Below are 12,462 nucleotides of genomic sequence, written 5' to 3' on the forward strand. Positions count from 1 at the left end.
TGTGTGTGTGTGTGTGTGTGTGTGTGTGTGTGTGTGTGTGTGTGTGCAGGAAGGCCCAGTGAATTGCGAGCGGTATCTGTCCTGGGCCAATGCCTTCCTGGTGGTGTACAGCATCAATGCCGTGGAGAGCTTCAGAGGCTGTCAGCTCTACTTGCAGACACTCTCCCTGCACAACAAAACCTTCAGTCCACAAACTCCCATCATCCTGCTGGGCAACAAGCTGGACATGGAAAGATACAGGCAGGTATTCCTCTGTATTTATGTGTTTACGTCACATGGTCTGTTTATATTTGTGTGGTTCTGGATTTACAATTTGTTCTTAGGGTTCAGTATTACTGAAGTTACCTAAAAGGTACAAACATTTGAAAAGATTGTATATAGCCCCGTCTAAACTACACCATACTGAAGCTAAACAAGACGAAACAAAGATTTCCTGCTGCCTTTGAACCTCCTGTTCACACACATCCTGAGATGTTTTGGTGATTAAAACAGATTTTTTTAAATTCTGTTTTTGCTGCATCTATTTTGGTCGTGAACTTAAAAAAAAAAAAAAACAATTATTAAGCAGTCTGCTTCACATACGCCCACTCTCACTTAAAAAAACATGTTTTTTTCTTCATATAGATCCCGTGGCCATTAAACTTAGATACGTGCTGAAAAAAATAATAACTTGGAGGAAACTGTAAACAGTGTTGAAGAAAAATCTCGTCTTCAGTAAAAAAAACAAAAAATACCCAGTGTGGTGTAGAGTGGGCCCTAACTCTTAATGCGCAGGGCTTCAGTTCAGCTTGAAACACACTAATTATCATAGTGGAGCAAGCAAACACTTAAACCTCTTTATGGATTGCTTGTCAAATAAAAAAGCAAGTGTTCAGCCATGTTTATACATCATCTAAGCCATCAAATTAAAATTTCCAGTGCTTGATGAGATGGAATTGATTTAAAGCTCTTTAGGAAGTGACAGGTCTCTGATAAATGCTGCATCAAATCGATGCGTGTCTAAATGTAACGTGAGGCTGAGGCCTTCTGACTGAATGCTGATGTTGAACAGGAAGTGGATCTCCAGCAGAAAACACCATACACCAACAGCAAAATGGTTAGCGATAGCAAGATCTTAAATGCTGTTTTAGCTGAATAAAGAGGGTCACGAAGGAGAGGTCTAAAATGTCAGCAAGCTATTTCTGACTTTGATATCTTTTTTAACTGAATAAAGATTGAATCCTTGACTGCTCAAAGAAAACGCTGTAAATGTTATAAACACCTGCCTGTCCTCTCAGACAGGTGAGTCAGCGTGACGGTGAGGCCTTGGCAGCTCATTTCGGCTGTTTATTCTTCGAGGTGTCGGCCTGTAGGGACTTCCACTCCGTGCAGCACGTCTTCTACGAGGCGGTGAGGAGGGCGAAGAGGGACGGCGAGCGCGTCAGTTTGATCCGTCCCGTTTATGTCAGCGAAGACAAGGCTCTGCTCAGCGTCCCCTCCTTCACAACTCCGTGCTACAAGCAGCTGCCGGCCCCCTCCACCGCCAAGCTGGTCACCGTGAAGACGTCCAGAGCTCAGAGCAAACGGAGAGCCGCCACGCTCACCTTGCTCAAGGGTTTCAAGATCTTCTGACGTGCCATGGACCTCACCTCTGTGTCTTCGGTCCCTAACTGTGATGAGTAAGACTTGACACTCGGGGGGGAAACAAACAGAAAGCCACGCTGACAGAACCACATCTGAAAAGTGAATGAAAAGGCTCCTCTGATTTCAGCTTATTTCTGCAAGTTTTAGCTTTTTCTGCCTTTTCAGCTACTATTTAGCTGTTTTTATGTTAATTGTAGTGTTTCCAGCTAATTCCACAGTATTTTCACTCATTTCAACTGTTTTCAGCCTAATTGAGCAAAAATGTGTTCTCTCCACTCCCTTCTGGTAATTTAAACTTCTTTCTGCTTTTTTAGCTACTTTTCAGCTGTTTTAGGCAAATTTCTGCCTTAAAAAAAATCCACTTTTATGTTATTTCTGCTTCTTTAAGCCTAATTGGGCAAACATGTACTTTCTGCTTTCTTACTAATTTATGCTTGTTCTACCTTTTCAGCTAACTTTTAGCATTTTTTAGCTAATTTCAGCTGTTTTCCAAAAAAAAAAAAAAAGTAATTTATTTCAGTTTAATTAACTTTTTTATGCTAATTTCAGCTTGTTATGCTCCTTTCAGTGTATTTCTACTAGTTTCAGTTATTTTAGCTACTGTTTTATGCTAATTTGAGCTTTTACAGCTAATTGAACATTCAACAAAAGTAAACATTTGTTTGTGGCATGAAAAATAATAATGTTTTAACTGAATTCACACAAACGCACAAGTAGGATCAATAAAGCGTGTCTTCTCCAACGTAGAAAACTGATAAAAGATTACTAAATAAATGAAAGAGTTATGGTGATTTTCAGAGTAAATGATGATAAAGTCCCTGTATTACCAGTCTGCTGTGGTGGAGTCTGATTTGAATCAGTTTCCACTGCAGTCCCTTTGAAAAATAAATTCACAACATATCACTTCATATTTGTACCACCCACTTACACTGACATTTATTCTTATTCCGTCATTATTTCTGTAATGTTCGGTGGAATCCACCACAGAGTGCTGCAGCACCCTCCGCACCCCCATTTCCCTTGTTTATGAACATAACATTTGACTCATGTTTCGTTTTATGCGAGCTTGGCATTAGGTGCTGGCGTAACATCAGGAGGTATTAAGGAACGGTGTTTGATGATGAGCAGAACACTGAACCGACAATCAATCAGTTCCACCATCTGACCCAGTTTGGACCAGAGACAAGCAGAACTTTATGATCTGGCTGTGAAGCTGTTCCAGTCTGGAAAGCAAAGCAAAACGGAGATGTGACGTTTAAGCTTCACCTGATATAGAAGAAGCAACGCATCCTTTTGATGAAATGATTTATTAACGTACTGTTTTCATATTAGACACTCAAATAAAGACCTGCCACTGAAACGAGGGTCAGGAACACACGGATCACACAGACGGAGGAATATTTAGACGAGCTCATTTCTGAGGTTGTAAAAAAAAATCTTTTGTGAATGTTGTCATGTGCACAAACTTTACAGTCCATCAAAGCTGAAGAATTTATAAGCAGTGGGACGAGCTGATGATGTTATTCACTCTGTCGTCTTCACTTCATCACAAGCCTCACACTCCTCAGCTGGGACTTCCTCTTGTTTCTGCTGCTTGTCCTCCTCCTGTTTCTCCTCAGCAGGAGGATTTGAGTACAGGCAGGAGGTGTTGCCATCTTTCCATGTGACCACAATGTCTCCTGGTGTCAGTGTGCTGGTGTTGCCTTCAGACATGGGGAGCTTGTGTTCCTGCAGCAGTGGAGATGTTCCGTTGTCTTGTGGAGGTGGAAGGTCCGGCTGCTCCTCACCTTCACTTCTCTTAACCAGTGATGCAGCTTCTCTGTATTTTGCTATCTTTTTTCTGCTCCTGCGGGTAATAAAACAGGGAACCTTTAAATTAGTATGTGGTGCGTTCATTTGCAGGCTGCATGGTAATTGTTGAACTTCATACTTGTTGGCCATCGCTCCCATTCCCAACAGCAGAAACCCAACGAGCAGACAGATGAAGGCCAGTCCCAGCAGCACAAATGTCCATGTGGTGGCTGCAACATGGAGAACACATCTCTGAACCCATTGTAATAACATACTTTTATTTTTTCTTATTTTGATTATTATTTATGTGATGTGTTAGAGGTGGAGCACATTAATAAACCCTAAATGAAACAAATAAATATATTTTTTAATATATCTGTAATCCCAGTCCTTGGCACCCTAAAATAAAATAAAAAATTAATCAAGAAATACATTTTTGTACATTTAGTGTGAATGTTTAAGAAGCACACACACTACTGTGATCCATTTTTCTTCCATACAAGTTCAGCGTCTTTCTCGTTCCACAATTTTTGTGCTATTTCAATAAATCATATATAAGCTCTACAGTGACTGGTCTGAATGCCTATCGGCCAGTGGCCCTCACCCTGATAGTTGCTAAATGCTTCGAAAAACTGGTCATGACCCACATCAAAAAACCAAACATCAATATCAACGAGGACCCTCATCAGTATGCATACCACGAGAACTAATCAACAGAGGGTGCCAGCTCCTTTGTGGTCCACACTGCTTTCACCCACCTGGAGCAGAAAGACTCCTATGTCCATATACTATTTGTGGACTTCACATCTGCCTTCAACACCACGATCCCCCAAACCCTGATGGACAAATTACTCACACTAGGACTAAGCCCCTACACTTGCAACTGGATTCTAGACTTCTTAACTAACAGACCAAAGTCAGGGAGGATCCACAACTTCTCCTCCTCCACCATAACCCTCAGCACTGGCTCTCCTCAGGGATGTGTGCTGAGCCCTCTCCTGTTCACTCTGCTCACATATGACTGTGCAGCTACTCATTCAGGCTGTCATATTGCAAAGTTTGCAGATGATACAGAGGTGGTGGGATGCATCACAAACAATGATGAGTCCAGCTACAGGGAGGAGGTGGAACATCTAGAGAGCTGGTGCAAAGAGAATAACCACATCAATGTGAAGAAGACAAAATAGATGATAGTAGACTTCAGAAGGAACAAACACATCTACACCCCCCTGAACATACTGGAAGAGGATCTGTGGTGGAAGTGGTCTCCAGCTACAAGTACTTGGGTGTACACATGAATGACAGCCTCAGCTGGAGCAACAACACCACCAGCCTGATCAAGAAAGCTCATCAGAGACTCTACTTCCTCAGGCAGCTGAGACAAGCTGGTCTGGGAAGCTCAGTCCTCACCTCCTTCTACAGGTGTGCAGTGGAGAGCATCCTGTGCTCCAGCATTAACGTGTGGCATGGAGGCTGCACAGCGGCAGAAAGAAAAGCTTTGCAGAGAGTGGTGAAGGCTGCACAGAAGTCTGTTGGAGTCAGACTCCCCACCATCACAGACATCTACACCTCCAGATGCAGGAAGAGGGCCACCTGCATCATGAAGGACCTCACTCACCCAGCACACACACGTTTTGCCCCGCTCCCCCCAGGAAGGAGGTTAAGGAGCATTAAGTGTAGAACCACTAGGAACAGCTTCTACCCCAAGGCTGTTAGACTCATGAATCTCTAACCAGAAAAATTAATCATTGTGAAAAATCACATCATGTTGCTGCTGATCTGTTTCATGTTGCTGCTGATCTGTTTCATGTTGATGTGTTTATGCGCCCTCATCTGCTCACACAGACTCATGCTGCTGTTCAGCGTATTGTTTTTATGTTATTAGTGCTTAGTGTATATTTTTTTCTTTTACATTTTATTGTTGGATGTAACTGGAACCCTTTGTACATAATTTCATTCCCCCCCATGTACCACATGTGGTGGAATGACAAGTAAAGAGCCTTGAATCCTTGAATCCTTGAAAAACATTCAGTGAATCCTTGAATCCTTGAAAAACATTCAGCTCTTCCAAGACAATCCTGTTATGACTTTTGGTATTGGTGCAACTTTAGCGTTTTGAAATATTTTGCCTTTTTTGCCACTTTTTTCCTCACAGAAAATGAATTGAGCTCATTTTACATCCTTCAAATCTTTAGCTCTGTTTACAACCTTTACTGCTCCTTTCACATTTTGTTCTGGTTCAGCTTCTTTCAGCTTCCTTGTGCAAGTTTAAACTTTTTTTTGCTATTTTCAGCATCCTTTTTTCAGCTATTTTGTGCTCCTTTCAGATTCTTTAACAACATATTTTTTGGCTTCTTCTAACTTCTTTTTTGCTAATTTCAGCTTCTTTCTGCTAGTTTCAGCTCTTCTGCTATTTCGGCTACTATTTTAGCTGCTTTTCGCTAATTTTAGCCTTTTCAGCTAATTCCACATTTTTTTGCACTCATTTCAACTTTTTTCAGCCTAATTCAAGTAAAATGCTCTCTTGCCACTTCCTTTTGGTAATTTAATTTTCTTTCTGCCTTTTATTTCAGCTGTTTTTGTTGTTGTTGCTAGTTTCAGCTTTTTTCAGATATTTTCTGCTTCTTTTAACCCAATTGATCAAACACATGTTCTTTCTGCTTTCTTCTGCTAATTTAATCTTGTTCTACATTTTCAGCTACCATTTAAATTTTTTTTTTAGGTAATTTCAGCTGTTTTCAGATCTATTCCAGTTACTGGGCAGGTCACAAGTCCATCACAGGGTCATATAGAGACAAACAAGACAAACAACAATTCACTCTCTCACTCACACCTAGGGACAATTTAGAGTTATCAATCAGCCTAACATGCATGTTTTTGGTCTGTGGGAGGAAACCGGAGTACCCGGAGAAAACCCACACATGCATGGAGAGAACATGCAAACTCCACCCAGAAAGGACCCCGGACCGGGATTTGATCTTATTTCAACCTAATTCAGAAAACATGCTTTCAGCTTTCTTGTCCTAATTTAGGCCTGTTCTTCCATTTCAACTACAATTCAACAAGTTTTTAGCTAAGTTCAGCTGTTTTTCTGCAAATTATTCAGCAATAAGCATTCACACTGCATTTTTACATGAAATGCATTTTTTCTATTCTCAATTCCTTTCACAATCAATATGACTGAATTCATGTGTTTCCTGCTCAAACACGAGAGAGATGTGTTCACTGTAGACCACCATGAATAATTAGTCAGAATGACATCAATCAGATCATTCTTTCAATAAAAATCATGTTAAAGATGGAACATATTCCATGAACATAACCCAAAAATCAGGTATTACGAGAAAACATTGTTTGCCAGTAGATTCAAAATAGACATTTTACCAGTGCACATTTTGTTTGAAGCTTTTTAATCTGAGACATGTCTGCACATCAAACAGTCCTGTGTTATCAAACCAACCAGCAGCTGCAGCTTACCTCCAATCTTCAGGTGGAAAATGGTAAAACTATTACAGTTGGGTTCATCTCGAGGTTGTTACTGCTGTATGATCACGTTTTCATTCAGCTTTCATTTGAATTCTAAATGTTTTGAGCAGCAGCAGTACTCACGCTCCTCTGTGCGGTAAAACCAGCGTAAATACTCTCTCTGCTCCTTCGTCATGGTTGCCCGTTCTCCTGCAGAATCGTCTACCTCCTCAAATGGATCCAGGTCATCGGAGGCCCTCCGGATTCCTGAAGAGGGAAACAAACAAGACGCTATAAAACAAATTAATTTTACTGTTCATCCCCAGGCTGGCTTAAACTGCTGAACCGGTTTAGACTATAAGGTGCACCTGAATAAGGTACATTATGAATCCAATGAACAAGTCTGTTTTCATACATAAGGTGCACCAGATTATAAATTGCATTAAGTGAAACAAAACAGTCAGATAAGTCAAACTTTATTCAACTCATTCACAATAACCACATAAAAGGTTCGAGGTCAGTAAGCACAACCAGAATTAATACATAAGGTGCACTGGATTATAAGGCTCACTGTTGATTTTTGAGAAAATTAAAGGATTTTAAGTGCACCTTGTAGTCCGAAAAATACTGTAAATGTATCAAAACACACATTAGATTATTTTTTATTAGTAAATGTTTAAGAAAATGTGTTTTTTTACTTAATATATGTTTAACAATAAATTGAAGAAATCAGAAACGTTTTACCTTGTTCGAATTCTTGTTCTTTTCTAAATTAATTGGATCACATTAACACATTTCTCATCAGAGCTTCTGAGCTAAAATAAATTAAAGTTTTTGAGAAACAGGCTGTAAGACACTGTAAAACCATCATGTTCTTTAATATGGGTATTTAAAACATGTACCGGTAGTTTAGTCAACATGATTATGTGCAGTCAAAGCTCTGCAGGGCTGTCAGGTGATCTATTCATTGGAATGTCTTTAAATAGTGCTTTTGTACATGTTCAAATAAAAAATATTGTATTCGCCTGAAATGTCAAATGTTTAAAGTTTCAAAGTGTGCAGAGAGACTAGCTGAAGTGTCAAAGTTGGACAAATATCCTGAGAGGATGATGCTCTGTTACCTGCTGCTCTCTCAATCAGTATCATAGCAACATAATGAAACAGCCACTTTAATCATCATGTTCATTAATTACCAACAAATGGATAAGACCTCCCTGAGGCACAGAGACAGTCTTTAAAAAAGTTAATTAGAAAGTAGACTTCATAAAAAAACTTTTGATACGTGTGGAGTATTCCTAACGTCATGGCTGCTACGTTTAGAAGAAACCAGAAGGACGACTTCTCACTTGTTGTCAAAATGAGCTTCATGTGACAGCTGTTTGTGAGAAAATAAGAAATAATAATTCAAAGATCCACTTTTGTTTGCCCTTCTTGTAAAGACTTACTGAGTCTGTCCTGGCAGATGTCCCCCTCCTCGATTGATCTCCACTTTGCATGTTTGCCATGCTCTGTGAGAATCAGACGCCCTCCGTGGGTGGACAGCAGCATCGATGTCTCTCTGCTGATGAGTCTGCCGCTGTCACAGTCCCACAGTAATCCTGCAGGATGCACATCTGGCTCGAGGCAAGGCTGGGTGTGGACAATCTCGCTCTGAAGGGCTGACAAACATCTGGACGATGCAACACACATCAGCATGCCCTGACGGACCCAGACCCACTGCTGGTACTCCGAGTCCAGGTTGCACTTCTTCAGGAGGACTTCACCTGCATCTGCAGAGCCCTCCAGACACAGGCTGAGCTCCCTGTCGTGGATCATGAACGTCCCTCCCCCTGCAGGAGGGGAAGGTGTGACGACATTACATTCATGGATGCAAAAAATTAAAACAAATGTTTTTTTTCCTTGAAGTCTCGCCTTACCTGACATGAGGAGAAACAGTAAAATCCCGGTGACAAGCATGTCTAATGACGGATGAAGAAGTGTTATTAGAACTCAGAGCAGAAAACTCACTCCATTAGAATTTTTTATTTTATTTTAGATTCAGAACTACATGCTCACATTTTCATGTGACTTTCTGAAAACTTTTAATTCACTTCAATCATTGATATAGCTAAAAAGTCTTTGTGAGGTCAGACAATTCTGCTTTATCCTCAGAAAACACATCAGAACCACGTCCAACTGCTGACATGTTTATATCCCTAAACACTGCAGGGATTATAACTTTAAAAACTTGACTCAAGGACAGTCTGAGCATACGCCTATCACATATACATTCAAGAATATTTTCATCTACAGATAACTTCAAGGAGGAGTGAATGACTGCGTGGTGTCCAGCTCCTGTGGCTGCAAAACAAGCACAAATCATCACCCCTCCACCGCCGTGCTTGACAGGAAGGGGTTTGCATTGATGTCATGTTTGGTGTTTGCGAAAAACAACTGTGCATTATAGCAAACAACTCTTCTGCCCAAACAACATTATTACAGAAGTCTTGCAGATCCTACAGCTGTACAGCGTTCCCTCGTTTATCATGGGTGTTAGGGACCACGCCCCCCGTGAAAAACTGCGAAGTAGGGATACAGTAGTCCAAGTAGTACTAGTTTATTTTAGTATATATATATATATATATATATATATATATATATATATATATATATATATATATATTCTAAACAGTGTTTCTAAACTCTAAATGCTCTAAAAAAAAAAAGCACAGCGTGTCATGATTTCAGTTCTCTGCCACCTGCCAGCGCTTTTGGACACGCCCACTTCTCCACTGGTGCAGAAAGGAGGTCAGGACAGCAGGTGCTAAATAGTTTAAAATAATTTATTTAAAATAAACCATCCATGACAATGGTGTGGCTCATCCATCAGTCAGCCAATTGTGTGTCATGTCCAATCTTATTTTGAAAAACTGCGATAGAACGAGCCCGTGATGAACAAAGCGTGAAGCAGCAGGGACTGTCTTACAAAAAGCTAAAGTATGTTTTCTTTGCTTGCTTGAAATTCTAATGTTAGTTTTGAAACTCCCAAACTTTCTTTTGATGTTACGCATAAATTGAGCATTTCTATCTGTTAGAAATAATTTATGTCATCGTTAAATTGAGAAATAAATGTTTGCATGCATTTAAGATGACAGTTTGTTTGTGTGCTGGGGGGTCCTATGTGGGCAGTTGTCCAGAGGATGGCAGTCTAACATCGAGGGTTTAGACTTGAAGTTCTGACCTGAGAGTGTCTGCAACAAACGGGCAGAAAAGTGCATGTTTCAGCTCAAGCTAGTCAGACTTTATACATGCAGAAGTAAAGCACCTTCAAAGTGTTAGACTGAAAGGCCTTTGCTTCTGTGTTAACATGTGGGATTATCATGACACAAATGACTGATAATCTACACTGATCTTTATCTGCTGCAGGAAGACATTTCAGACTATTTCATTCTCACCACTAACTGCTTCAGATTAAGAGTTAAGAGCCCACGACTAGGAACACAATTACTGAACATGGTCTAGTTTAGATCAGACGAGGGCAACTCAGGCCCCCAATATCCTTAGTTTAAACACAACTTTTTACATAAAGATTGATTAAAAAGCAGCAATTTATTAACAAGACTTGAGGAAATTGAAATCAAACATATTATGCAAAACTTAAAAAAAAAAACATTTTTTAAGTGTTTCCAGAACTAGACCTACAGTATCTTAAAGGCTTAGAAACACAAATCCATAACTTTGTTTTGCATATTTGCAAAATATTTATTTTTGCATATATTGGCAGCACAACTGCTCAGTGGTTAGCACTGTTGCCTCACAGCAAGAAGGTCCTGGGTTCGATCCCTGGTTGGACCTTTCTGTGTGGAGTTTGCATGTTCTTCTCATGCTTGTACGGATTTTCTCCAGGTACTCCAGTTTCCTCCCACAGACCAAAACATGCATGTTAGGCTGCCTTCAGGCCCAGGCCTCTCTTGCAAAGAGATCTGTGATCTCAATGGGATCTACCTGATTAAATAAAGGTTAATAAAATATTTCCGCTAGCATGTATAACACGTTAAGCTAGCATGTGTATTATAATGTCACAAGAGCCAGTTTACAGAATATATCTTATATTCTTAGTGTCCATTAGAAAGACTTGCTTTATAAAGCATGCACTACAATAAGAAAAAGGTCTTCTGGATTATCTGTCATAAAGAAAATTTATTTTCCAATTCTCTATACGGCCCTTTGACTTTGGAGAAAAAAAAAGTTGCCCATCTCTGGTTTAGATATAAAAAAACTATAGTTTGTTAGAAACGTCTGCGGAGACATTTTTATAGTGTAGAAGTTCACATTCAACATTTTCCATTAGATTTTCTTTAGAAACTGGTCTACAAAAGCTTGCACAACATTTGCCTGTGTGTGTGTTTTAGTGAAAAAAAGTGACATCTGTATGTTTGACGGACAGTCTGAAGGTCCTTATCTCGTCTGGCAAGTAAAACATTGAACAAAGATTTAATAAAGACGCAGGAAACCTTGAAGTAAACCTATAGTGAATATGTTACTTAACTCAGTCTCTTCTTTAGACAGCTGTCAGACAAGAACATTTAGATCCTATTTAAGATAACTGAGATGTTTTTTTATATCTCGTAGGTCAGGGTGAAACAGCACATTTATTACAAACATATAAAATGTGGAAATGATTGCCAGCGAGCGTCTTGTCTGGAGGAGTGTTATAAAACGAGCTGCTGCAGTTGTTGCAGCGCTCTTGTTGTTCCTTAGTTCTGCGGATGCCTCTGAATAATTTGTCTCGAGCTGACGCAAGGGCTCTGAACTTGGGCAGAAATGATAAATAAAGAAATAAATTTGCCACCTGGATGAATCTGAGGCGTTTTTTTTTTTTTTTTGGTCCTTTTTGCAGCAGCCTCCTCTTTTAATTTCACTCTCGTTCACGTGCAATTATCAGAGGACAAAGATAAACAGACCGGGCCTTCTAATATTCAGCTGAGCCCACAGTTTGACCCCAAATCATTTTACATTTATTCCAAGACAGGAAACAAAGCTCAGCACCTGGTGAATTTGAAAGAGTTAGAAATGCTAATAAGCCGGCAGCAAATGAGCAGCAGGTTAACAAGTTGTGACAGAAACAACTTTCCTCTCAGCGGGAACCTCCTGGAAGAGCACAGATGAGCACAAACTACAAAACATCACATCAGGCACGGCAAATATTTATCCATCCTGTTTCTGAATCACATCAGTGCTGCTCTGCTGCTTATTTTCATTTCGTTTGCTCTACTCACTCTGAACTCGCCGGCGCTGCCACTCTGCCAGAGGTGAGAAGGAGGGAATGGTTAACTGAGTGCAGAAAGTTAAACAGCAACAGCAAAAAAAAAAAACTTTCCAAAGTTCACAGGGAGGAGTCTGCACATCACTTCCTCCTCACCTTTTGTAAAGTGCATGTAAAAACTTGAATGTTTTTATTGCCTGCTGCCAAAAGGCAAACGGCGGGCGATCTTGTTTTAGCATTTGTTTGTGCCTTTGTTTGTCTTTTAGCAAAAATAACTCATAAAGGTCTAGTCAGATTTTAATGACGCTGTCAAAAAGTATCACTGGATGTAGATCAAC

The 12,462-nt window shown here is 40.0% G+C and overlaps 2 protein-coding genes across 2 annotated transcripts in view; one reads left to right on the plus strand and one right to left on the minus strand.

Annotated features, from left to right (window-relative positions):
• The window catches only part of rasl12 (RAS-like, family 12), a 2,514-nt gene extending 839 nt beyond the window's left edge, over positions 1–1,675 (plus strand). Inside the window, exons 2-3 of the mRNA XM_037694276.1 lie at positions 50–244; positions 1,282–1,675. Of these exons, the coding sequence (XP_037550204.1) occupies positions 50–244; positions 1,282–1,611 (525 nt within the window). The 3' untranslated portion in view covers positions 1,612–1,675. The remainder of the gene's footprint in view (positions 1–49; positions 245–1,281) is intronic.
• Positions 1,676–2,914: 1,239 nt separating this feature from the next.
• Positions 2,915–12,194, minus strand: si:cabz01068815.1 (solute carrier family 51 subunit beta). Its single transcript, XM_037697640.1, has 6 exons — positions 12,138–12,194; positions 8,796–8,837; positions 8,325–8,708; positions 7,024–7,146; positions 3,554–3,644; positions 2,915–3,469 (listed from the first exon to the last, which is right to left on the minus strand). Exons 2-6 carry the CDS (start codon positions 8,833–8,835, stop codon positions 3,148–3,150), a joined length of 960 nt encoding a protein of 319 aa, XP_037553568.1. The 5' UTR covers positions 8,836–8,837; positions 12,138–12,194; the 3' UTR covers positions 2,915–3,147.
• Between the last annotated feature and the right edge of the window lie 268 nt (positions 12,195–12,462).

This window comes from Nematolebias whitei, chromosome 2, assembly GCF_014905685.2.
Source record: "Nematolebias whitei isolate Nwh7 chromosome 2, NemWhi1, whole genome shotgun sequence".
Lineage (NCBI taxonomy): Eukaryota > Metazoa > Chordata > Actinopteri > Cyprinodontiformes > Rivulidae > Nematolebias > Nematolebias whitei.

Excerpts from the sequence above, each read along its gene's own strand:
- si:cabz01068815.1 (XM_037697640.1), bottom strand. The coding sequence starts at position 8,835 with ATGCTTGTCACCGGGATTTTACTGTTTCTCCTCATGTCAG. Across the intron at positions 7,147-8,324 it reads CATCTGCCAGGACAGACTCA|GAATCCGGAGGGCCTCCGAT; the intron begins GTAAGTCTTTAC and ends TTCCCTCTTCAG. Across the intron at positions 3,645-7,023 it reads GTTTTACCGCACAGAGGAGC|CCACCACATGGACATTTGTG; the intron begins GTGAGTACTGCT and ends TCCATGTTGCAG.